Below are 27929 nucleotides of genomic sequence, written 5' to 3' on the forward strand. Positions count from 1 at the left end.
TTTTAAATTGTCTGTCGTGCTTACTCGTTTGTTTGTTTGTAACTCAAAAAATTAAAAAAAAAAAAAAAAAAAAAAAAAAAAAGGCTCTTATTTCATCCTGACATCTTTTTGAACCCGACACAAAATTACCTATGGTAACTGTTTAACCGATGTGAAACATAAAGTGGTAGTTGAGTGCCCATCTTGTGGTTAACAGAAAACATTGATGACTCAATTAATTGTAGTGGTAAAACCAGATGTCATAATCTTTATGTTTTATGAAATATATTATTTTAATTATTTGTTTCAAAGCAAACCTAGTTCTTATTGTAGTTTTAATTCCGTGCGCCTTATAGTCAAGTGTGCCTAACATATGCAACATTTATAATAAAATACTGTTTTGTGGGCGGGCCTTGTAGTGCAAAAAATAGGGTTAACTTTTTCAAAAAACAGAAAAAAGGAAATCTCAACAAACAGAATAAAGAAAAATAATTGTTTTTTTCTTCCAAGCCAATGCAGTTCTCTACAGTACATATACAGTCTAGTACAAAAAAAAACATGAAAAAAAAAAGGTAACCAAACCTGAATCATGGGTTCAGTCAGCTGTTTTTCATCCACCTCCAATATCATCCGACGAATCTCTTCATACGGTATGCGGAAAGAACCTAAGAAAATGGCTGCAGAGAGAGAGAGGGGGGAAAAAAAAGAACGTCACATTTTAAATGGTCAATGATTATAAAGAACCACCTCAATAAGGTAAAGGAAAAAAGGAATCTTGACATTCTGTTGCCACAGCAACCAATATACATAATTCCATAAGAGAGCCATTACCGGAGAGACGACTGTCACTGTATGTGAAAATAAGCAGTAACAAATGTAAGAAGCAAAGGTTAGAAGTGGTTAGAAACCAAACACTTACAGAGATTCTGTGCGATCTTGGGATCCAACACCTTCAGCTGTTTAATTCGCTTCTTAATGGATTTTTTATCATCCAGATCCTCCTCTTCTCTCTTGGCTGATGGGAACACACCAACAGGAAATTGTTATCTCAGAAGGCGTTGTATGATTGCACACCTGGATGCCTTTTTTCCTAACTTTTCTGTATGCAAATCATTATATATTATTTTTCCTTAAAGCTACCTACGCTGTATATGAAAAAAAGAAGCAACTATAAACGCTAGATCACATTTACAAATGTATCATGTTTTAAAAACTATTTGGGGGATTAGAGTGGCTTTGAACAAAGGTATCCAAAACACTCAAAATCAAACTAAAATTAATCTATTAGCACTAACGGATGTTGGAACTACACAAATTGATTTAGACCTTTTTACCAAATGTGTTGCTTTAAATGACATTATTGCAGTAGATTTAATGTGGCAAAACTGTTATAGTTACATCCATTTTTAATACTTGAGAAATCTTAACTTTTTGGGGGTGATTTTTAAAGGATATGTGATTATTTGAAACAAATAGTTTATGAAATGATGCTACGGTTTTAAAGATATATAAATTATACATCAAGACTTTTATATAAATCTGATTTGCGTGTGTGGCTTAAAGGCTTTGAAACGTCTAAACCGATTTTCATGAAAATTTACAAATTGGTACTTTAGGCCTCTTGGAGTGTCTTTAGCTAGGTTTCGTGTCAAGGCAACCCCAATAAATGCACCCAAAAAAAATCGATGAACATCTGCTTTCGAGTACAAGCGGCTCTTTGGCACTCCCTAGTGGGTCCCCGGCGCCAACTGGTTGGTCAGCACCCAAAAGTCGGTCTTTGCCTTGCCTAAAAATACTGAGAAAAGAAAAAATATCTGATGGTCATTTTAACTCCTTAACAATAGATGGCGATAAATAAGGTTTGTGGATAATGACTGCTAAAAATAAATTGATTTTTCCTTCCATAGTGCAGTGTTGATTGTTTGGGTTCAGTTGGTGAGGTTTCTCTGCTATAAGTATTTGTTTGAGTTGTTTTTACACATATATATTGCAGTATTCGCACTATTTACATTTTCTTTCAGTGTATGTCAAGTTAAAACTAGCATAAGCAGCTGAAGTGATTCATTTAGTATTTCCTTTAAAATGTATCTTATTGAGGATTAAGAGAATATTTTTTCATGAAGTTGTTTTGGATTTCCCGATCACTTTGTTTAAGAAAAATGTGAATGTATTCTACTACATATGGGTTGAACTGCACAATTCTTTCGTTCAATGAATTTAAGAAGCGGACATTTTTACACGATTCGGATCACAGATTGTAATTAGGGTGGCATGGTGAGTCCTTAAGTCAGATTGGTCGAGAACCACTGATCTAGAAGCAAGAAAGGTGGGTGGGGGTAATCGGTGTGATGGTCTAATGCTGAACTATGCACCCTGACAAAGCTTCCGCATGTTACAACCAAGTGAAGATGTGACCTGAGCTCGGATTGAAAAATGGTTTGCATGTTCACAGGCGTGCAACACTACAAGAGCACGGCACAAACACACAAGGGAAACGCTGACAGTCACACAAGAACTAACTTACGTGGCTCTTCAGTGGATGTACTCTCTTCGCACTCTTTGGAAATTGGGAGGGCGGTAAAGTACACACAGGAGAGGACATCAATAAACATTGTTAGGTCGAACGCTCTATTTGATTGAGGGTGACAAGGAGGCCGGATAAAAAGTAGATTTTACTGTGTCTTTTTAATCAAAAAGGATGAGTTCTCAGTAAGCAAAAACAGAGAGGTAAACAACGATATGTAATTTAAAACACAGCCGTTTCAACAGCATGCAGGTGATGTATGTATTTCAATAAACAAAATTGCCTGGTTCATTCGAACAATAATTAGAGCTACTTATGTGAAATCCCAATGGGTGGACAGTCTAGAAGGTCTGCGGGTGTCAAACCCCCACATCCACCCCAAAAAAGACAATTTTGTACATTTTTAATTCAAACTCATCAATCTGGTGCATTTTTTGAGCAAAATTGATAAGTTAGATCGATGATGAAAGTGTTCCCTTGTTAACTATTGAATCATAAATACGCTAGTAAATGCGACGATACAGCCACGAAGCATGGTAAAGGAGACAAGAGGAGTCAGTTTGTCTCTCTTAAATCATAACTCTTTTGCCCCCCAATGATTGTATACACTATAAATATTCAAAAAATGGAAACAAAACAATGACAAAAATGCAATGATTTTGTCACATAACAACCACAATCCACTCCACATCCTGATGACTGACATGCACTGTTTAATTTCTGTAACTTAATGCATTCAAATAAATCATTGAATTCAAGTTAAAGCAGGAACCATTATTCACTCTGCAACACAGGGATCAAGAGTATCTAGGATAGATCCTGTATGCTCTTCAGAAAGCGAGAAGATGTGTCCAAGCACAATCCACAGGACATCTGATGCACAGTAGGAGGCTCGCCTGCAACAAGTAGAAAAACCCTCCATTCCCACACAGCGGTCAGATAGTGGTGACAGCTGTTCAGTTTGACTCCGTTTTGTTTTCAATCGGATGCACCCAAGAGTTCAGTCACCCTGACGACAAATCAAGCATCTGCGATGGTGTCAGCGCACATTCGGTCACCTTGACTAATACTAGCAGGACAGGGCAGGTAACGATGAGTGAGAGGAAGGCGAAAGACGGTGACTGAATGAAGGAGGGTCTGTTTGGCCAGACTACAGATCTGAGTTTTTGAACTTGCGGCTCTAAATTTGGGATATTGCAGGCGCAATTCCCATAACCTTAGAATTTAAAAATAAGACATTAGCTTGCAAAGCTTAGGTTCTGTCTGAATTGTGTTTTAAATGCGGTATTTGAAAGTCTGTATTTCTGGATATCCGCTCCTTTTGAAAGCAAGATAGAGAGCAAAGTGGACAGAGAAAAAGAGAGAGAGAGAGACACAGAGCAAAGTAGACACAGAGAGCAAATTAGACACAGAGAAAGAGAGAGAGAAAAATAAGCGAGAAAGACAGTGAATGAGACAGACACACAGAAAAAAAAGATATATAGAGAGAAAGATACAGAGATACAGAGAGAGACAGAGAGAGAGAGACAAATAAAAGATATAGAGAAGGGACAGAGAGAGACAGAGAGACAGAGACAGACCAACAGGAATATAGAGACCGACAGACAGGCAAATAAGCGGAAAAAAATGGACAGAGAGAGCGAAAAACAGGGAAAAAGAGGCAGAGAAAAAGACATTGCATATGGACTTTTGATTAGGTTTTTTTTTCTACTCACATATTGTATTTGGTTTCTTAAGTATTTTTTGTATTCTTTATTATTGTTTTATTTGGGTGTTATTTATTTATTTTCTCATGCATACTTAATAACTTTTATTTTAGATTTTTTTTTTTACGTATTTGAGTGGAAAAAATATATTTGAGTAAAACGTTGTTTTTATCTTGTGGAAATCACGAGGCTGGCCCCACCTCACCTGGACCCAAGGTCCTGCAGCCACCAAGTCAATTAAGTTTGACACCCCTCCTCCAGATAATCAAAGTGAACAATGCCAGACTACATCTCACACTAGATGACCAAGGGCCATAATTAGAGAGCGCAACTTTTACTCTGATAGCAGCAAATTAACAGACTTCATTTGCTCCTCTGCTTCTTTTCTGCTCTTACTACACTGATTGCAATACATTTTAAACCAGTAGAATCACCTCTGCCTAAGCACAACTCTTTTAAGTCCTACTGGCAGCACACAAATTGCAACAATTTGGGCCTTTTGCTGGCACGGCTTGGTCATTCTATCATTACCTCTATATTCAGTGGAGTAGTGCCCTCTAAAGGTCACTTTGGTGGATGCCAATATGAGGGAGAGTCATAATTTGCAGTTTGACAGCAGATTCTCAAATGGAGCTCTACAGAGTATTCAAGATTTTTTAACATTAAAGAATAGAATCAAAGTAAACACTTGCTTCACGATTACCTAAACAATAAATAAATGCGGCAATAAAAAAAAATGGCGGATCATTTTCACTCGTTTCAAGAATCATTTCAACATGTTTCCAGTAAATGAACAAAAGTATATTCCAATGAACATTATAGCAAATATTTTCTTAGCAGCATAGACAAACTATTTGTCGTATTGACTTTCATCCGAAAAAAACATTCATGTAGTGGCCCAGGTGGTAAATTAAATTTTAAAACACTGAAAAATATGAGTGTTAAAGGTAGATGCTGATAAAGAAAAAAATAATGTGGATTAAAAAGGGGGTTTTAAATAAGGATAATAGGAAAAAGAAGAAGGATGAGAAGAAAATTAAAACAAAAGCATGACAGGAAAACAAATGTGAGGGAGGAAAAGGAGAAGTCTGAGAATGTGAAAGAGTAGGAGAAAAAGGACAAGGAGAGCTGAAAGAGGGTGGAGACAGAAACAGAGGAAAGGGAGGTGCACAAGAAAGAAGAAGAATGTAAAAGGGTAAAAAGAAGAAAAGGATAGGCAGAGAATATGGTTAGGACTAAGAAAGAGCAGTAGAGTAAAAATCAAGAGGAGAAGAAGGTGGAGAGAGAATGGTGAGGAGAAAGAGAAGAAGAGGGAGGAAGAGGTGAAGTAGATGGAGGAGAGTCGAAAGGAAAAAAAGGAGCGGGAGGACGAGAAGGAGCATGAAAAGAATGATAACAATTAGGAAAAGACAGAAGGAGATGGAGAAGGAGACACGAGAAAGTTATGAAAAGAAAATGGGAAAATGACAAAATAAAGGAGCAGATGGAGGAAACATGAAGAGACAAGGAGACTGAAAAGAGGAGGAAATGAAAAAAGGAGAAAACAAGAAGAAGAACGAGTGTTTAGGAATAAAGAAAAGGATAAAAAGAAAAAAGGAGAAGGACAACAATAATAACCATGCAAGACCAACTCATCGTACCAAACAAGTTTACCCATTTTAATTCGTTTTCCTTATTATAAGAGTAAAAAACGGGTTTTATAAAATATGTAATTTTATTTTTATTTATCTTTTGTGTAGTACACATGACAATGATCCCCATTGGAAAATAAAGGTTAATTTGATGTTGAAAAACAAGACTTTGAATGCAATAGAAGATTGGAAATATACTACTGTATACGTAAAGATCATATATCAAAAATAAATGGCCATCTTAGTCAGCACCACCAACATTTTCCAATTTTCTCTGCGGATCGAAAGTTTAAAAATCCCCTCCCCATCTCGCAAGCCTGCACGCAAATGATGTCTGCTTCTATCAGTATATACTTAACCACCAATTACAAACAAATCTATATGAAAAATCACAACAGGAAAATGATGCCAAGGCAAATTTCATTTTAACGAGCCAACCCATTTACAAGTTGATGTGAGGAAATAAAAGCAGAAACTGCAGAGAAATTGAAATGCTGAGGCCCAGAGAACCTTTGCTGGGTAGAATAAAAAGGGGAAGCAGATGACAGAGGAATGCCGATGAATGGACATCCATGACATTGGGAGGAAAAATAAGATTCAACATTTTTTTTTTTAAATACCATGGGTTGACTCTCATATCTCTAAACTTATCACTAAAATCTTTTTTTTTTTAATTTGCAAAAAGTTAAATTAATCATAATTAATTTAAATACTATTGTTTTCTAAATCTGTCAATATAAATGTGTTGGTGCTTTTATGTATAAAAATACATTGAATAAAAGGTAAGAATCTCCAAAAATCAAAAAAAATTTGCCTTTTCCTCCTGAAAAATACACTTTTACAGTTAAGTTTTTTTTCCCATGACAGCGCCAATATAGTACTTAATAAATCCCGGTAGTTTGGCAACTGTGCCTATTCTTACGGTGTAATCTTTCAACCCAAATAAATTTAATATTTAAGAGGCTGAATAATCAAAGTGAACCGGCGACTTCAGGTATCATTTCCTCTTCTTTTTTTTTGCCAATTTCGGGTGAAAAAAATGTTCAGTCAAGGCAATGAATATGTTTATTTTCTAGCCATTAAACACTTTATATCACAGGTGTCAAACAGGCGGCCCGCGGGCCAGATCAGGCCCGCTAAGGGATTGAATCCGGCCCGCGAGACAACACTCAGAGAAGCACAAGAGAAAAACAAGCTGCAAGTTGAAATATGTCAACTTGATGTTGCCAAAGAAAGGTGCCTCGAACAAAGACACTGTACTTGTATTTCTCTCTCTCTCTCTCTCTCTCTCTCTCTTTCTTTTCCATCCCTTTTCTCCCACTCGGTCTCTGTCTCTTTCACTCTCTGTGTCTCTTTTTGTCTTCCTTTGTTGCTCTTTGTCTTTTTCTCTCTCTGTGTCTTTTAACCTCTTTTGCTCTCACTTCCTTTTTTCCTTTTCTCTCTTTTCTCTTTCTCTCTTGCTCCCATTCACGCTTTTTCTCTTTTCTCTCCATCTGTCTTTCTATTTCTCTTTGGATTTCTTTCTTCTGCTCCCTTTCTTTCCCCCTCTCTCTCACGACTTATCTTTTTATCTCGTTTCTCACGCTCTCTCCCTCTCTATCTTTTTCCCTCCCTCTTTCTCTTATTTCTTTATCTCTCTTTTTCTTTCTCTTTAATCTACTAGTTTGGCCCCCGACAGAATGTTTGTTCTATCGTTTGGCCCCCGCGTTAAAATGAGTTTGACACCCCTGCTTTATATGCAGGTTTTTTTGTGTTTTTTTAATGATAATAAAAATTCACAACGCCACAATTTGCCAAGATTGGGACGAGTTAAAATTGAGGCATACCAATAATGATTTAAAAAAAAAAAAAAAAAAAAAACTTCCTTGTAAAATGTACCAAACATTAGTATATACTATTAAAAATTATATGGGGAAGATTATCAGTCTTTTTTACTGTAATAATGCAAAAAAAAAAAAGTATACACAATGGGCCAGCCTCGTGATTTCCACAAGATACACAATATATATACACACACACACACATACATATATATATAACACACACACACACACACACACGCATATATATATATAACACACACACACACACACACACACACACACACACACACACACACACACACACACACACACACACACACACACACACACGCCATTTTAGCAGAATCACACCACTTTATGATTTTATTTTTCATACTGTAAATTTTACCCAACCATTCTGTGTACAAATGATTACATTTATCAGATACAGTATTACACCCAAAAAAAGCTACGTTATACAAAAGCATATTTATGATTAATTTATATACACAAACACACACAAAATTATTCTGCACTTAAACTAAAATATGTCTATGATTGTATTTAACCATTACAGCTCTTTTCGATTTTGAGTTATTTGCTCTTATTTTTTTCTGCCAATGTTGGCCCGGTGTCTGTATTTCATAAGTAAAAAGGTTGTGAATTGCATAAAACAGACAGCTAGGAAATAAGCTACCCATCAGCTATGCACTCAACACATTTCCTTTCAAACTACAAAAAGCTTTAATGATTTCACATCTGATGACCACTCTGATAATGACAGAAAATGTCTGCAGCTACACAAAGTCATATTAGACCTAATGGAGTTCTTTAAAAATGTCACAAGAAAAAGAGACAGGGATGAGACTTTGTACGTATTGGAGATTGCGTTGGAAATGGACGGACAGATGGACGGAACTTCATTTCAGACATTACTTTTGACAAAAGACCACTACTCCATTTTGCCAAATCCTTTTATCCTCACGCCTCTTGTTCTAATTCTCTTCAACTTTCTCGCTGACGGTGCCAGCCAACCTCTTTGTGTAATCTTGGTGAATGGTGCACCACAAAAAAGGAACATTAGTCATGCACGGAATAGAATGAATCATGTCATTACCTCCAAATAGTTAGTCAGTGAAGAAGCCGGATTAGTTATTTTTTTTTAAACATTTGAAATATAAATATAGTACATCCTTGATTTATGTAGGATATAATTATATACGGCAGCGCAGTGGTTAGCGCATGTGCGGCACAGATCATGTCTTGGGAACCTCCCGCGTAGGTTCAAGTCCAGCTCCAGACTTTCAGTGTGGAGTTTGTATGCTCTCCCCGTGCTTGTTGTGTTTCCTCCGGGCACTCCGGTTTCCTCCCACATTGCAAAAACATGCATGCGAGGTAAATTGGCCGGTCCAAATTGTCCCTAGGTGTGAATGAGCGAGTGAGTTGTCTGTCCCTGTGTGTCCTGCGATTGGCTGGCAACCAGTTCAGGGTGTCCCCTGCCCACTGCCCGATGATTGCTGGGATGGGCTTCAGCACCCCCGCGACCCTACTAAGGATAAGCGGTGTAGCTAATGAGATGAGATGAGATAATTATAAACACACACCGGTACGTATATCAGAGTTGGTGCACCTTTTTTCATGGTCAAATCAAGCACTTTTTGAGGACTTTCAAAGCAATTTTTAAATTTATCCAGACAATAAAAGAACAAATATGCTGTGAAGCAAAAATTTTGCAGAGCCTCAAATACAGTATACCTGTGATTTATGTTTTTCAGACAAATATCTCCCCGTATGGGTGTTAGGTAAAAAAATACAGTAATATATAGCTCACATTACAATTTACCAATGGGAAAGGCTACCTTATTTTTTGTATGGCTTTTAACAAATGTGCATAATTGTTACATAATCCTTGCACTAAAACACATTTCATAGTGCCCTGTTTAGTGTAGCATGAACCTTTCGTCTTGCAACTTGTAGGCGGTGATGACGCTTCATAGGAGAATGCCGTACATGCCGGCTTCCGCTAAACATGAGGCAAAAAATGCAACGTCAAAGCGAGGCCACCAGAGCGCAGTGTCTGCGTCATTAGTAAACTGAATTGTTGAGAAACATGGCAACAATTCCAAGCATTCACAAGCACATCTCACAAAATTCAAGCACTTTTCAATCATTGAAAACATAAAACTAAAATTCAAGCCGTTTTAGGCATTTCAATGCGGACCAAACTATGCCATTGGGCATACAGTGACCACACAGCCCTGATAAGACTGTGTGGTACCCCATACTCCCGAATCACCCCCTCACAGGCCTTCCCGAGGAACATGGTCGAATGCCTTCTCCAAGTCCACAAAACACATTACACCAGTTGGGCAAACTCTTATGCACCCCCGAGGACCCTTCAGAGTGTGCAAGCTGGTGCGCTGTTCAATGGCCCGGACGAAAACCACACTACTCCTCTTGAATCTGAGATTCGACTTCCTGTTGGACCCTCCTCTCCAGTAACCCCAAATACACTTTACCAGGTGGGATTCCTCTGTAATTGGAAGAAAGACGGTCCCCCTTCTTGAAAAGGGGAACCACCACCCCTAGTCTGCCAGTCTAGAGGTACTGTCCCCTATGCACAGGAGATGTTGCAGAGGTGTGTCAACCATGACATGGCCACAACATCTAGAGCCTTAATGGAGACCGGGCAGATCTCATTAACCCTGGGGCCATGCCACTAAGGAGCTTTTTGACCACCTCAGTAACTTCAACCACAAAAATATGAGAGAGACGACCTCTGGCTCAGCTTCCTCAGAGAAAGACGCGTTTGTGGGACTGAGGTGGTCGTCGAAGTATTCTGCCTACCTATTCACAACGTCTCGGCTCAAAGTCAGCAGTACCCCATCTCCACTATACACAGTGTTGATGACACACTGCTTTTCCCACCTAAGACACCGGATGGTTGACCAGAATTTATTCAAAACTGTTGCCTTCCAAGGCCTCAACTAACTCGTCCCGTGCCTTAACTTTTGCCTTGAACACTACTGAAGCTGCATTCCGCTTGGCCTGCTGACACCTTCCAGCTACCTCCAGAGTCCCACAGGACAGGAGAGCCCCATAAGACTCTTTCAGCTCGACAGCATCCCTTACCACAAGTGACCACCAACATATCTGAGGGTTGCCGGCATAGCAGGCACCGACTACCGAACGGCCACAGCTTCGATCAGCCGCCTTGACTCACGGAGGCACCAAACAAGGTCTTCTTTGACCTAATGGCCCAGGCCTCCCTTGAGACATGGGCAACATTCTGCCAGAGGGTTGAATTGAAACTCTTTCGGACAGGAGATTCTGCTAACAGACCCTCATAATACGCTTGGGTCTGCCGGGTCAGACCGGCATCTTCCCCCAACCTCTGAGAAAACTCACTACCAGGGGGTGAATTGTTGAAAGCTCCGCCCCGCTCTTCACCCAAGTGTCCAAAATATTGCGTCCGTAAGTCCGATTAAATGACTGCAAAGTCGATCATCAAATGGCGTCCAAGGGCGTCCTGGTGCCAAGTGCACATATGGACAACCTTGTTTGAACATAGTTTCATTATGTACAAATCATGACGGGCACAATAACGATACACCATTCAAGTTTAGGTCAGGTAGGTAATTCTTCCCAATCACACACCTTCAGGTCTCGCTGCCATTGCCCAGATAAGCGTTGAAGTCTCCCAGCAGTACAAGGGTTTCCCCGGGGGCGCGCTCTCAAGCACACTTTCCAAGGACCCCAAGAAGGGTGGTTACTCTGAACTGCTATTACATGCAAAATAGCAGAAGGTCATTTAAGTGCAAATGATTTGATTATTTAAACCTATCCATTTAGCTTTTTTGTTGAAAATGTTTACCTGAATTTGGGAACATCGATTTAGATTTTCTATCTATAATAGAAAGGATCAAAAGCTTATTTAAACCTATGCAAAGACACCCAGCTGCTCTTTTTTTTAGTTTGATTCTGTGGGTTTGTGTCGCCCTATACAGTGCATTCATAACTTTTAGTTTAAGTAAAATGTGAAATGTGAATTTCCCTTAGGGGATGAATAAAGTATCTATCTATCCATCTAAAATAACATTGGGATGGCTTTCTTTGATTTTCTCTGGTTGATTAATGGTAGTAAGCAAATACAGCTACGCCGGTGCTTGGCGAATGGCGCCTGGCATTGGCAACATCCAGTGGTCATTAGTATAACTAAGTCATTGCTGGGCTCGCTTTCTCTCGCGCTTCCCTCAGTCTTGGGGGGCACATGAAATGATGTGGAGGGGCATATGTTTGTGGCCTCAAAAAAACAGAACGTTATCAGTACTTGTAGGTGTTTCAAAACTCATTGTCTAATTCTGCAACAGTGAACACAAAGTTTATCAAGCATGTTGGAGACTATTCCAGCTGCCTTGAGGCTGGGGGCGGGGAAAACCCTGAACCACTTGCCAGCCAATCACGGGGCGCACCCTAATGTCGTAAAGGGACGAGAGATATAAATGAAATTTTGATGAGAAAAAACTGTTTCGTATGGTGTCCTTCTAAATGTTTAATGATTATCCAGATGTTGTCCTTAAATGAGAGGCTCCACTGCCACAATAAGACAACAAACACGTTGGGCAAGTCGGCGAACAGTGATTCTCCAACAGCTGAACGAATCAGCCACGCTGCGCTTACAACCACCGCTGGGATGGCCGCAAAACAACAGCAAAGCAACAAACCATCTGGATGTCCTAAAATATTTGATGCATTCCTCAGTAAAAGTAATTGTATAGCAGCAGCAATTGATGAAGCGCTTTTAGCATGACTTTCTTCACACAGTGTTAAAGGAGGAATGCTCAAGGTAAAATGTATTTATGATGGTGTAATGTTTGTAATAAGTAACAGTGTTATGGCCCTGTCATCCAAACAAAGAAGTAAAATATTTTTCTCCTTGAATGGTTTCGTAAATAGACGTTGAACAGGCCTTCTACACCAAAACCTGTTTGAAGTTTCGTTACTAGAATCATCCATAACAAACATACATGCCAACCTTTTGATATTAAAAAGCAGTGGACGTTAACGAGCACTCTCTGTTTACACATGTAACAATCCAAATCAATAATATTAAATAAATAAACAAAAACTAAATGTGCTTGTTTAAAACCGAGGTGACAAACTTTAACCAAACTGAAATTAAATGTGATCGTTGGAGCAGTTGATTCACGGACAAAACATAAGTTTCTCTTCTAAATAAAGCATCTGTAGACTAAAATACAGTAGTGCCTGTACGAGCAATCAACCGAAGAGAGTTTTTTTAGGGCCGCGACCGATTATTCGTGTTAAGAGCTCAGCTTCAGCTGATGACGAATCGTGATTTAGCTTTAAGGATTGACCGATGTGGATTTTTCAGGGCTGATAGTTACCAATCATTAGCATCAAAAGGAGGCCGATAAACAGATATTAATTTGCTGTAAAAGCTTAAAAAAATGGCGCAAGAGATTTTTAATAACACAAAAAGAAAGAAAAAAACATTTGTTAGGAAGTTAAATAAAACTTCAGATTTAATTTTACCCTATCTTCCTGCTCAGAGCGTTTTCTCAGAAAATGCTGTTCTACTAGTGATCCCAAGAGCCAAGAAGAAAGCATTCTCCATCCGGGCTCCGGTTCTGTGGAATGCTCTGCCCTCTGAGATTCAACCTGACACCTCAGTGGAACTGTTTAAATCCAGGCTTAAACACACACGTATATTCTATAAATTATGAATGAATCTAGGCTTAAAACACACTTCTATTCTATAGCTTTTCAAGGACTTTTGTTACATGTTGACAACATTTGTGTATTGTCTGTTGATACCTTTGCAACATCCCTTGCAGCCTCGTCATCCCGAGAAGGGGATTACTTCTTGTGCAGTCCCTTTCCTCAAGGTTTCTTCATTCACCTAATGCTAAGGTTTTTAGTTTTCTTGCCCTCATGTAGGTTTTAGAACAGGGAATAGTGTAATAATATTCTATTGTCTGTACAGCCATTTAAGACTTCAGGTGAGTAAGGGCTATATAAATAAAATTGACTTGAATTGACTCTCTGAACCATTTTACAATAGAGAAATTATAATTTCAACAGAAATAGCATGCCAAATATTTCATTTAAACCAAAAATTAAAGGGTAACAGCTAGGCACTCACCCTTCCACTTTATCACGCTTTGTATGCTCACTTGGATTACGAACACACACGCTTGATTGACGAACCAACGCTACGATAAGAGCAAATATAATTAGTCTCGACCTGAAGTTGCTCCCCTAAAACAATTAATCTACACATTTAACGCTATCTCTTAGTCACACACACACTTTTCGACCAAGGCACGGATGTTTAAAATCTCAATATTATCAGCAGCTTGATTACGGTCTGCAGCGTGTTATTTATTCTGCTTCAGTGGCCAAGCCCCCAGTCGCTTCTCCAATCAGGAGGCTGGGGTGTGTTATTCGGCACAAGAGAGCGAATCTTTAATGGTAGAGTCACTGACTTCCTATGTTGGAAAACTGATAACATAACGAAGAAGATTTTAGTCGGACACAAACTTCGGATACTGAGATGGGTTGATCGTAAAACAAGGTACCACTGTACTAGTCACGAGTCCCAAAAAAAATGTTGATGTTTGAATTTGAAAAATCAGTAGGCGTTTGAAAGGGGAGAAAAGCGGTAGTGTTTGTGGGTGTAAACACACAGAAAACTAATAATTTACCAGAGAGCCTAAAATGCAACTTAAAAAACAATCATTAAATGAGATGCTATAGATATTTGGGAGATACAACAATAAATTATTTTTCATTAAATGTGATGCAAACCAACTGCAGAAATTTAAACAAAGATATAAAAGGGCAATTCAGCTTCCCTTCATTTACAAGACAATGCAAAACTAAAAGTCTATCCAAGGGGACAGCTATGACAAGCATTTATAAGATGTTATTGTAAACATCTATCTTAATGATTATTTTGGTTTGCAATGGAAAGAGAGTTGCACCAGGGACAATTCTTTGACACGAATAAGAGGCATACTGCAATTCATAAGAGGCAACTTGCTCACTGCTGTCATTAAACGTTTAGCGCTATTGACAGAATAAATGCTACCAGAAGAGTTGAAAATGAAAGGCCCTGTCCACAAAGCATATTCATGTCGTGATACACGTTTGTCAGCTGGGATATCAGGAATAAAACACACTCACACAGCTTAGCACAGATATTCAATATCAAAATACATTTTTTAAGAAAACCAATGAAAAATCCTTACTTGCATTTTTTTTTATATTCTTTGTTTATGTTTTTTTTTTCTTTTCAGTCATGTTGCAACAAACATAACATTACAAAATGAACAAATCACCTGAAAAAAAAAAAAAAAAAAAAAAAAAAAAAAAAAAAAAAAAAAAGGTATGACAAATTGTAGCCAGAGCCATATAAGATACCAATCCCGAAAATAATTTTGGGAGCTACTTCAATTGTATGAACCAATAAAATAGATCTGACATCATTATAACAATTTGAAAAGATCACATTCTTACAGTTTCTGAGAAATTGGGGCGGCAGCAGCACAGGAGGTAGAGCGATCGTTTTAGGATTAAGGGATCCCAGTTCGAATCCCGGCTTGTCCGTGTTACATGCCGAAGTGTCCTTGGGTAAGACACTGAAACCCCAATACTCCCAATAAGCAGGTTAGCGCCTTACATGGCTGCACAGATCACAGCTATTGGGAAATGTGAAGCACAATGTAAAGCGCTATGGGAAGTCATTGACTTGAAAAGCGCTATATAAATGCAGATCAGCTGAACTTGAAATATTTTAAAGATTAAAACATTGAGACAAGCACATTATGCAATATCATCTGCTTTATGTTGTAGAATTTTACTCGTCTCTTCTATTTATTTGTGTAGTTGTTGATTTTCTTTGATAATGTGTGAATATGGTTTGATTTCCTCTTTGATTTTCTCAGGTTCTTTCTCCATTTTCATAGCGTTGTTAGTGTTGTATTAAGTCTCATTTCTTTCCGCAAATCGTTAAGCTGCTTTTTTGTTTCCATCAGTTCGCTGAGCATTTTTTCCATGTTGTCAGCATTTTTTTAGGTTTTGTAGTCCATCCTTTTTAAATGCTTCTTTTATAGTTGATTTTATCGAGTCCATGTCGTCTAATTTCCTTGCTTTGGACATTTTTTGTTTAAGTTAAAATTTAAGTTTGTAAGAAAGAAGAAAAAAAGACAGCAGCAGGAGGGGAAAAAAATTCAGAAAGCGATAAAAGGAGTGAATAAGAAAAAAATTCCAGAGCAAGTGTGAGCAGGGTCCTTCCCCGTGAGACTCCAGAAGAATAAGCCATGAAACACTGTGAGAACCTGAGAAAAGGGCTCGATTACATTTTTAGTGGGGGGTTTAAAAAAACCAACGTATTTTCCTGTCCATGGCACAGAGGCTGGATTACATACAAACTTCGTTTCATATCAATGGCCTTGAATGAGTTAGGCTTTTGAATTCCTAATTATTATGTCACAAAGATCCAAACAATTTAAAGAGAAGCGTCACAAAGCTGGAAGGTTGGACTCAAGAGAGAAGTAACTAACAAAAGCCTTACCTGATCTTTGTGTACCAAAGGTGAGAGCAACTCTGCTAAGCAAATCTGGCTTTGCGTATCGGTGATCATCAGCATGCACCCAGAAACAGAATTCCGACATTTCTTGTGGATTGATCTGGACACAAAACAGAAAATTATAATGTAATATATAACTATGACCCTATGTATATATATATATATATATATATATATATATATATATATATATATATATATATATATATCACAATGTCACTAATGTTGTGTAAAGTAAAGGAATGTAATTTTCTGCATTCTTATCAGTAATTTTTTTTTTTTTAAGTTTTTTTCCCCACTTGAAACTTCATGTCAAGAGTAAAGAAGCAAATATTTTCCTGAAATCTTCATTATATCACATTATTTTCTGTTAATTTTTTACAATACAGCAAAAACATTGTACCGTTTTAAACCTTTCAAAACAACAGTTGGGTCTTTTCTAAACCACAAGCATATGTTCGAGTTTGTTAAACATCTGTCAAAAGCCACAGTTGCCAATAAATAATTAATCACGGCTCAAACTAACACTATTTGCGGCATGAACTAATATTGCTCTCCGGGGAAACAACATCTGTAGAGGTGCCACTCAGCCAGATCCAACAGAAGTCTATGATCATCTGTTATTTTCCAGAATTGCCATCTTCTCCAAGTCGCTTGTTGTTCAGAAAAACAAGTGTGCTGCTAAACTGCTGCCGATGAGTATCAGGGACGAGTTGAAAGTGAAGGTTGAGAAGTTAAGTTTGATCAACTTTTGTAAGTTGGAAGACTAAATGAACAATACTTTGAATAGCACGATTATTATCGGGCAGTTAGTTAACTGATTGATAACAGCCAAATATGATGTCAGTTACAGTCCTAATTAAAAAATAAGACCTTATCATGTCTTATTTTTAATCACCTGACACCATTCTATAATATTCAATTAGCCAACATTACTTGTTTAAAAGATTATAAGCATTTATGATCCTCATTAGAATATATCTAGATTTTCATTAGAAGTAGTAGCACAACTTGGTTGTATCTCCTCTTTACCTATTTATAATGTGCGCGCGGCATTAGAAAACTTGTCCACTATCAGTCGCATGACTCGAGATGTGTACAGGCTGTTAAGGTTGTACAGGCTTTTTCTTTAGCGAGTACATTCACGTTCATTCCTGCATGTGTGTGAGCGTCAAAGCCATTTTTTTATGATTGACAGGCCGTTGATTAAGACTACCAACTGCAAATAAGTGTCTAAATCAAGACACAATCCACTACTTTTATGTACTAGACATACACAAAAATGTAGTGTACATATTTTAATATTTGGTAGTCCTTCGGCAAATCAGCACTGCCATAAATTTGATTCTCGCACACCGCTGGTGGAGACCTTAACAGCTGTAAAGGGCCAAAACGTTACATTTGTTCTGTATGCACAGCTAAAATAATTCCACTTGATGAGAATGAGTGATATATTTTCCTGGCCAAAGCATGTGAGACATTCAGTATTAGACCACTTTTATAATGTTTGTAAGTGACATTTTTAATTTTATATATTATGGTAGCGCCTCGTTCGGCTGCGGCTACATCCGTTTGCTACAGTTTTGGACATTATGGTCAAAATGGTCAGTATTCGACTCGTTTTTTGATGGCGGACAAAGAAAACTCAAACCGCAGATTAGTATATGATCGCAGATTTTTGCTGGATATGCGATCATCCAGGATTAAAGTGCCCGTTGCTACGACCACTCTGGAGTGTTTACAAAGCCTCAGGGTGCTACGCCAACAAGACCCAGAGGCATGCGAAGGCAGTGTGACTGGAGGAGGACGCGGGGGGCTCGTCCGGATGGCCTAACACCAAGGCGTAAGGCCAAACGTTTCAAAACGCTTCTCCCATCTATTTTTACTCTTCAACGCTTGTTATCTGGACAATCAAAAGGAACCATCATCGAAACGTGAGACGAAAAACTGTTGCGCAATGATACTGACAGAAACATGGCTAAACTCATTTATCCCGGCTGACGCTGTTAGTATTTAGGGGCTAACTGCATTACTTACCAATAGGAGCGGCAAACTCACCGGTAAGAAGAGGAGTGGCGGATTATGCAATTATGACAACTGGTGAAAAAAGCTAGGATAATTAACAATCACTGCTCACGGGACATTGAGCATTTGACAGTGTTTTGCAGACCCTTTAACGTCCCCAGGGAGTTTACTGCTAGTATCGTTACAGCCATGTACGTGCCCCCCAGCGCCGATACAAAGGAGGCAATGGACGTTCTCTACCAAAGGGTGAGTGAATTGCAGCACGCTTCCACCAGAGGCATTTTTACTGATGCTGGGGACTTTAACCAGGCCAACATGAAAATAGTTCACCCGCATTTCCACCAGCATATTGATATGCTACAAGTGGCAGGAACACATTGGACTTGGCCTATACAAATGTCCAAGGAGCATACAGAGCAGCCCCCTGCCCTTATCTTGGCTCATCAAACCACCTTTGTGGCATGCTAATTGCTGCTTACAAGCCCCTGGTGACGAGGAGAAAACCTACAGTGAAGCAAATTAGGGTGTGGCCTGAGGGGGCATTGGTGGCACAACAGGACTGCTTTGAATGAACAGATTGGGACATTTAAAATCAGCTAACACATACAACAAAATAAAAATGAAAGAGTATGCCATTTCTTTGTCAGCCTACATCAGTATGTCAGCAACACCAAACCAACTACACTCGCGCCAGTCAGAAGCCCTAGAAGACTGCTGGGAGACGCAACTCGTTAAAGGCACGGACCCTTGCCTTTAAATCTGGGGACAAAGAGGCACTGAGATCAGCGGGGGCCAACCTGTACTGTGTGAGATCGCTTTGCTAGTCTGATAGCAGTCTAAAATCCAGGACATTTTCCACCAACACCACCAACACCAGGGATATGTGAAAAAGCATTCAGGGCATCACCAACTGCATACATAAAACTAATTGCATTCTGTGTGTTATTATATTTTTCTGAATGTAACATGCAGCGGAAAACAAAAGTATTAGTATCTGTCAACAGAAGCAGGATTTTATCAATTTTCGGTATAAAAAAGGTTATTATGCATCTCTAATTTTAAAGGCACCATTAGAGTAAATGACAAAACATTTACAGAATACCCACAATTTATTTAACTCTGTTATTCTGAAGGAAAAAAGTATAACTTGTTTGGGAACTAACTTTATACTATAAAGCGTTGTACTCACCTTAGACCAATTGAGGCGCTTGGTGGAGTTCTCAGGCTTGAATTCCTTCTTGGGCTTGAGGCCATAAGGCAGGGCAAGGCAAGCGGGTGGCAGAGGTGGGGCACCGAAGAGAGGAGGCACTCCTGGTGGAGGAGGGGGCACGGGACAACCAGGCAATGCAGGGGGAGGTGGTGGAGGAGGTGGAGGAGGAACTGGAAGACCTGATGCTGGGTTACAGGGTGATGACTCACAGGGTACCAAAGAAGATGCCAACAATTCCTGTGCATTGTAGACGGGTGTAACTCCAATCTGGAAGAATGAAATCGATGCATACACAATTATATAAAATAAAATTAAAAACACCCTATTGATTGGTTTTTATGTTGGATCTGCCTTTGGACTGGGAAGTATTGCATTTTTAAAAAGATATGTTTTATAGCATGCAAAGTGTATGAATGCTAAAAAAAATAAATAAAGGTTTTGGTGGGGTTTGTGCTGGGCCTGGGAAAATAATTATTTTGTTTGTTTTTTTAAATTACAAACAATTTTGGGGTTTGGATAAGTACTAAGTTACATATTGATTAAATTTTGTTTTAATTATAGTTTTGTGGAGTTTTTTGCAAACTATTTTAACAGATGTATACCTTTTTGGCTTTGTTTAACTTCAGCTCGTATTTTGTGGCAGCATCATTTGACCACTAAACGGTCTTAAGTGTAATGGGAAAAGTAGTAACTAAGCCTATAATAAATCTGACATAAATTTCAATACCAATGAATTATAACAAGGATTCAAAGTTCCATTAAGGAATTTTAAAAAAATACTAAATTTCCCATCCATATTTATTTCACGCATATGATTTGCCGATAAACGTAAAATCAATCAATAAATATATAATCATTATATATATATATATAACATAAAAAAACAAAAAATCCGGTGCAGTGCAAGAAGCATCCTTTCTCGTGAGACTCTAAAGGACGGGGTTATAATTAATTATATTATTACCAAAAACATTACATTGAATGTTTTGCGTGTGTGTGTGTGTGTGTGTGCTTAGCATTTTGGTTGTGGAAAAAAAGAAAGGGGAGGCATTTTCAAAATATGAATATTTTGATTTGATTTCTTTTTTTTTTAATCTTAAAACCATTTGGGGTTAAGGATATCCCTGAGGTTCAGCTTTAATCTTGTATTTGGTTATCAGATGGTTTTTGTCATTTAATTCCCGCTAGCTGTGGAGTAAAATGATTAAGAATCATGCCAAGACTGATGGTAAGTAATAACTATTCTTAAAACCTGCCGAAGCAATTTTAAAAACAGAGCTATTTTAGTATTCTTCCTGGGTTCCTTGCTCTGAAATTGAAAATTTATCCAGCAAAGCAAATGAAAACCCTCTTCTCCAGCAGCAGATCGGGGATAGAATGTGAGTAGAAGTCGAGGAGGCTTGTCAAACAAAGTTTATAAAGGGATTAGCTTTTATGGAATAGCAATGAGAGGTCGAAATGGCTGACATGCTCAGCTAATGTTGTCATTACAATTTGTGCTTATAGACAAACTTAAATGTCATTAGGATTACAGGTACGGCTTGGAGTAAATAAATGGAAATATTGATGAACGCATACGTAAATTCCTAAAATAAATAATTAGACAAATACAATACCTGGGACTTGTAAGCCTGCAACTCTGCTTGAAGTTCAAGTATTTTTTCTTCAGACTTAACCAGTTGAGCTTGAGCCTCCTGTCGTTTCAAGAACTCTTCATCAAGCTAAAAACAGAAATACCAAACAATTTTTTTTTCTTTGCATCTTTTTAGCTTGATGGACATTCAAGTTAGTGAGCTTCATCATTCATCTTAGAAATGCAGCAAAGTATAGAAAACAACTGAAAACTGTTGCAAAAAAAAAAAAAAAAAAAAAAAATACCTCACACGTATGTAAAATGGTACTCACGTACATGCTGTCTGCACTATGTTTGTTCACTGCTCAACAGACACCGCACAAAAACTGAAAACTCGTGCCAACACTACCTCATACGAAAATAATGTTACTCAAGTCTTGTTCTTGCACATGTCGACTGCACTACGTTTAATGCTCAAATTGCACAATGTCTGACCATTCCTTTTTTTGCACTATGATGTCTATGCTTGCACCAATGTATATGCGGACTATTTTTGCACCATGATGACTTTGCACCAAATGCAATATTGCACAACCGTTACGATACAACGTTATCACGACAACCCTGTATGTAACATCCCACATGCTGACATTGTTGTGTAAATACCATGTAAATTATAACTATAGCCTTATTCCCCTTGTTTTATAACATTATCTTCTCTGTTCCTTTATCTTCTTGCTCATACCCTCACTATGTGTAAAACTGGAGTGTCATGCCCAATTTCGTTGTCACAATATGTTAGCCCATTTGTAACAATGACAATAAAGGTATATTCTATTCTATTCTCTATTCTAAAAATAATATGAAAATAAACAATAGTTAAATAAGCACTGAACACCCTATATATGTATTGCAGGATGCATTTATTCCGATGCGCTGCCTTAGAATTATTTCAAATTATAATACGTAAATTTAGCTGCCTTTAACAGAATGGTGTTATAATAAATGAACAAAGTAATATATAATGACAAACAAAACAGTGAGTTGAAGGTCAACACTTGCCTTTTCTCCCAGCTCAGAAGCTCTTTGTTCAAAATCCTCATATTTAGCCTTTTCTACACAAACTTCTGAAAAATTAGACGAGAAAGAGAAAAGAAATATGAGACACAAAGAAAGACAGTGGCACACAAAGACCAGTCGACAAAAAGACAGAGGCAGTCAGAAAAAAATGAAAAAGATAGAAAAAGTGAGACAAAAATGTATGAAGACTACAATTCAAAATGAGAAAATAGAAAGTAAGAAAGACAAAAAAGATGATAGAAAGAAACAAAGATAGACAGTGGGACAATACGACAGGTAGAGAAAAACATGCAGAAAAACCAGAGGGGAAAAAAAAGAAAAAAGGACAGAAAAAGACAGATATACAGAACACAAAAAAAAAACAGAAAAGAGAAAGACAGAATGAGAAAAAGAGATACAGTGGGACAAAAGAAGGCAAGACAGTGAAATTATGACCAAAAGCAAGATAGGAAGAGGATGGCAAGAATCAGAAAAATATCCAGAGAGAAAGGAAGACTGAAAGAAACAAAGACCAGAGAGATAGGCAGTTAAAAAAAATCACATGATCTTTAAAAGTTGCCAAAACATAAGACAAACATTTTAATATAAGAAATAGACTCGCCAACGAGATGGCTAAAATCCACGTCGAGACGTTTGCGATAACTGAAGTCCGGATCTGTCCCGCTACGATGTAGGACAATTTGAGACACGCACTCCTCAATTATCTTAAAGTACTGCGTCCTGGTGGAGACAAATTGGAAGAAAATGACACAAGATTTTTCCCATTTCAATTGAAAATGAAATTGAACTTTCCAATCCTAGGGAAGTGGGGAAATTCAGTGAATAATGATGCTATTTTCCCAAAAGATTTATAAACATGAATTTCCATTTAACAATATTTGAATGAGAAAAAAATAATTTTCAAAAGAAGAGTACAACAATGACACTGCAGCGTTTCTCAAAACCTTAGACAACAACGTCATAGCATCTGACACTTGAGAAAAATAAAATTTTCAAGCTTGTAAAAAATGCCGCAGCTAATAAATAAGACATATTGTTGTTTATTACGGCTCCAACTTTTGATCAAGAGAACTTTTATCAACACTCACACAGCCTGTGGCTGCTCGGAGCAGACCAAAGACTTTGAAAAGTACCATAAAAGAAGAGAGGAAATACTCTTGAGCCATGGAAGATAGACTGCTATCAGATCAAAGAGACAACATTCTCTCAGCCGGTTCAGACTATGTGCAGCCTTTACAGCAGTTGTGGGTGTTATAAGCCCAAAATGGACTTGTCCGAAGAATATTTGCCCGGACCACGAAAGGTTTACAGGTCATGATGCAGCAATAGAGGTTCTAACGCTTTCACTTTACAATAGACATTCGGGTTACAGGGTATTTACCTTCTGAAGTTTTAACGTTATAATGTCGAATATGATGTCCTAAACAATATTTTGTTAAACAATACAACATCAGCAATACACTCTTTCCCAAACTTGAATACTTCTAACTTTATAGTTGTTCATAAAAAATTTGAGTTACGTCTGTATGATGCCTGTCTGCTATTGGTCGACATCATATAAGATGCTGGTCTGCTATTTGTTTGTGTTAGAGAGTCATGAAGTCTCTTTTATATACATTATAAGCTGAACATCCTCCCACAATGCTACAGTTCTCTTTCTTTGTTTAGCCATTGGTATCCAGAGAATCAAGATGATAACACTGGAAAGGGCACTTGAGGTAATAAAGAAATAAGAAGGCACATGCATAGCTACCCTCGCTAAGTAATATGGCGCGTAACCCATTGATGATCGATAAATTATCTATAAAATTAGTATACATACAGAAGGTTTGCTTATTTTATGTATCCTTTATTTTTGTCTTTGCCTATATTTTGATTTGTGAACTCTTATACAGTGGAACCTCGGTTTTCGAACGCCTCTCAGTTCGAACAAATCGGTTCTCGGCCCAAAAATTCGAGAAATTCTTGCTTCGCTTTTCGTTCAAAAAATCGGAGTTCGAACGCCGGTACGCTAGGGGCAATGCCGAGTGGCGTACGAGTGTAGATTGCCCCCACCCCTCGTGAACAACTGTTGTCACGGCAACGCGCACTCCTTTTCTGTTTTCGTTTTAAAAAGCGGTGAAGAGAGAGTTTTAACCCCTAATTATGCCTCGGAAGAAGGTTGGTGCAAGCGGCAAAGTAGTTACAGGTGAAAAAAGAGGAGTAGTGCGTACAACTATTGCATTTAAGAAAGAAATAAAGGCAAAATATGAAGAATGTGCGAGTTTCCCTTCTTCCAGGAATAGAGCATGGCTTCTGCCGACCGGTAAGAAAAAAAAAGCGACTTCGGTGATCGTACAAAATCGGTTTTCGTACAAAAAAATGGAACGGATTATGGTTGAGAACAGAGGTTCCACTGTACTGTAAAAAAAATGACACAAATTATGGCAGGACTCTTCCTTATTTTTAGATACCATTTAATTCTCCCTAACCTATATTTTAATTGTTTTTTTCCTAGTAAAATAAGAACAACACTACTTGAAATATCTTGGTGGAAAAATGCTAGATTTGAGTGATACTTCTCTATACTTTGCCTTTAGAATAATTTTCTTACATTATTACTTTGAAATCACAAATATTATAACAATGTTTTTCAAAATTACAGTATGAATTTATTTAGCAATTATTTTTGTTTTTTATTAAAATTGTTTGGTAACAATAAATTATTTACTGCATCTTCAAACTCTTAATTCTATAATTAAAAGGTAAATAAAAATCATTGCGTATTTTATTTGGTTTATATTTCTAGGTTCAATGATAAATAATGTAAGCACGGCGGCGCAGTGGTTAGCGCATGTGCGGCACAGTTCATGTCTTGGGAACCTCCGGGTTCAAATCCAGCTCCAGACTTCCTGTGCGGAGTTTGTATGTTCTCCCCGTGCTTGCGTGGGTTTCCTCCGGGCACTCCGGTTTTCTCCCACATTCCAAAAACATGCATTTCAGGTGAATTGGCCTTTCCGAATTTTCCCTAGGTGTGAATGAGCGAGTGAGTTGTCTGTCCCCGTGTGCCCTGCGATTGGCTGGCAACCAGTTCAGGGTGTCCCCTGTCCACTGCCCGATGATTGCTGGGATGGGTTCCAGCACCCCCGCGACCCTACTGAGGACAAGCGGTGTAGCTAATGAGATGAGATGATAAATAATGAAAAAAACCAAACCCTTTTTCTATTAAATTCCAACAACAATAATACTAAATTACTACTGATACTGATTACAATTGTAGCTTACTTTTTAGAACAAAATGTCAAATATGTAAATTAAGCAAAAGTAACCGAGAGGTACATGGCATAAAATACTGAAAAATATAATACTTAAAAATAAGTAAATAATTTTGTATATTTGCATTTTACTTTCATTAAATGTTTATGAGTGGTTGGTCAGTTGCATCCCTTAACCACACAGGTCGTAGGGGCACCATTTCCGGTCTCAAACCTGGGACCTTTCGCGGTAGTTGGGCGAATGTGCTAACCACTGCACTACGGAAACACGATATATTTTTTATTATTTTTTGCAGATTTATATTGTTTATCAGCATATAAAAATACAAAATATCAAATTTTAAATATAGTAAAATAAGAAAGATCATAATTTATCAAATTCAAGGACGATTTTTATTCTATTTTACTAGACAATCCTTCTTTTGACTAACCTGACAAAGTAGTCGTTGCGAATGAGAACCAAATGCTGCAGTATGGAGATGAAATAATTTTCCGCACTGCTGTCCTTGACCATATTCAGCAAAATATTGAACACGTCGCCTGCATCAGTAAAAAGAGTCAAGGCAAGGACTTGCAGATCAATGGAAGCAATACATTCTCACCATAAAAAGAAAAAGAAAAAAGCATGTTATAATCAATACCAAGAGTGTCACCCTTTATATTATTCAACATCCATTCACAAATGTGTGACCTTCGCTGAGTGAAAATTGTGTTTTATTTTGGTCACTCAATTACGTAAACCGAAAAAAAGGATATTCCATCTCGCTTTTGATGTCCTCCAGTCTATGTGAGAATTCCATCATGTCCTCATCTTTGTGCTCCTCAAATACCTTCAGCTGAATGTCAAGAGCGTCATTCCTCGCGGATGAGAGTTGCTACATAGAAGAAGAAACAACACACAGAAAAGAATTTACCGATTATATATATATATATATATATATATATATATATATATATATATATATATATATATATATACACAAGAATGGAGATAATTCAAGTGCTCTTCTATGATTGTACTTACGGGTAAAATGGTTTTAAGGCCACAACGGATAAATTCGTTCCTGATGTGTAGGCGGAGGTCCAGCTCATCGGGTGATGTTACTAGAGCGTTGATTAATTGCATGCATGCCACCTGGAGTATGAAATGCAAACATATTGTTAACATTAAAAGATATATGACTTTTCTAGAGAAGTAATAGCAAAACTTGGGTGTTTCTCATCTCTACCTCTTAATTGTGTGTGCGAGGCACTGGAGAGACACGATTATTGGTCACTGGGTGCCACACTATAATATTCTATTGGCAGACGCCATTTGTCAGAAAAATTGCAAGCATTTATGTTCCTCATTAAAATTATTATGATTTTTCACAGAAGTAGTAGTAAGACTTGGTCATGTCTCTTCTCTACCTCTAGATAAACTGCACGATGCATTGAGAGCTCAAATAATTAATTAGATACTTGGTGCCATGCTAAAATATTTAAAAACTGACACGATTTGTTAGAACGATCCCAAAAATGTATGGCCTTTACTAGGATATACTTTTGATAGAAGTTGCAGCACAACTCAGTCGTGTCTCCTCTCTACATCTTTATAATGTGTGCGAGGCACTGGAGAGCTTGGCAATCATTAATAGATGTGAAAATGCTTGTTTTCAGCCAATCAGAACGCGAGGCAGACAGCCCCGGCCTTTTTGTATCACACACAATGCATGGCATGGTAGCAGCTTCACCATCAACTCAAAGTGCATTGGGTCGATGGGAACTGAAATAAAGTTTGACAGTAAGTGTTGTTTTTTTTCACGCTGCTGTTGAGTCAGTTAGTTGTTAGATAGAAGTTTTTAAGGTACTGCGGCTACTTTACTTGCAATTTATTTGAATACATCACTGCGCCCTTGTTAGCATATGACAAAAAAAAAACAGGCGAAGGTGACTTCAGTAATTAAGGTAGAATTTGTAAATTATTACATCCATAGCACATTTAATGTGCAAAGAATTCGGGCATACTGCATGGTAGTAAATGTCATATTTTGGAATATGGTCGACAATTTGAAGCCGCGTTATATTATACAGTCAAGTAAGTTTTTTTCCGAGAATTCCAATACGTTGAATTTAAGGGATCTCGTTTTTAATTTGATAGCTTACACATGTGCTGTGTTGTTTCTTTAAGAGGCTCTATTTGATGTGAGTGTGATTTGACCTGTGAAGCCCTTTGAGACACTTTGTGATTAAGGGCTATACAAATAAAAATGACTTGACCTTCCAACTGACTGACGCAGACTGATGTGCATTGTTTGAACATCATTCATGGTTTATTGTCCTAGAAATGTATGATTTAAGTTGCCTGTTTTAGGGAAGAAATGTAAATCGCAATATCAATTATATCAATTTGCAATACATGTAGGACTGTGATTACATATATAAATTGAATCGCCACGTGAGCCCAGATGAAACATGTATTACTACAAAAAGCTAACTGGAAACGAACACTATGAAAGGTAAAGTAACTGGAAGCTGTTTACGGAACAGAA

The 27929-nt window shown here is 37.8% G+C and overlaps 1 protein-coding gene across 4 annotated transcripts in view; it reads right to left on the reverse strand.

The window, feature by feature from the left end:
* The window catches only part of diaph3 (diaphanous-related formin 3), a 137528-nt gene that overhangs the window by 95627 nt on the left and 13972 nt on the right, over positions 1-27929 (reverse strand). For 2 of the 4 annotated variants that reach the window (XM_088333762.1, XM_088333760.1), the window contains 11 exons: positions 26423-26533; positions 26155-26273; positions 25830-25946; positions 22746-22864; positions 22127-22191; positions 21108-21212; positions 19471-19758; positions 16242-16356; positions 2504-2536; positions 899-994; positions 562-656 (listed from right to left, as the gene is read on the reverse strand). In XM_088333762.1, coding sequence (XP_088189888.1) covers positions 562-656; positions 899-994; positions 2504-2536; positions 16242-16356; positions 19471-19758; positions 21108-21212; positions 22127-22191; positions 22746-22864; positions 25830-25946; positions 26155-26273; positions 26423-26533 — 1263 coding nt within the window. The remainder of the gene's footprint in view (positions 1-561; positions 657-898; positions 995-2503; positions 2537-16241; positions 16357-19470; positions 19759-21107; positions 21213-22126; positions 22192-22745; positions 22865-25829; positions 25947-26154; positions 26274-26422; positions 26534-27929) is intronic. The other 2 variants (XM_088333763.1, XM_088333761.1) reach the window with 1 other exon arrangement.

Source organism: Urocampus carinirostris, chromosome 4, assembly GCF_059441175.1.
Source record: "Urocampus carinirostris isolate Australia breed hairy pipefish chromosome 4, RoL_Ucar_1.0, whole genome shotgun sequence".
Taxonomy (NCBI): domain Eukaryota; kingdom Metazoa; phylum Chordata; class Actinopteri; order Syngnathiformes; family Syngnathidae; genus Urocampus; species Urocampus carinirostris.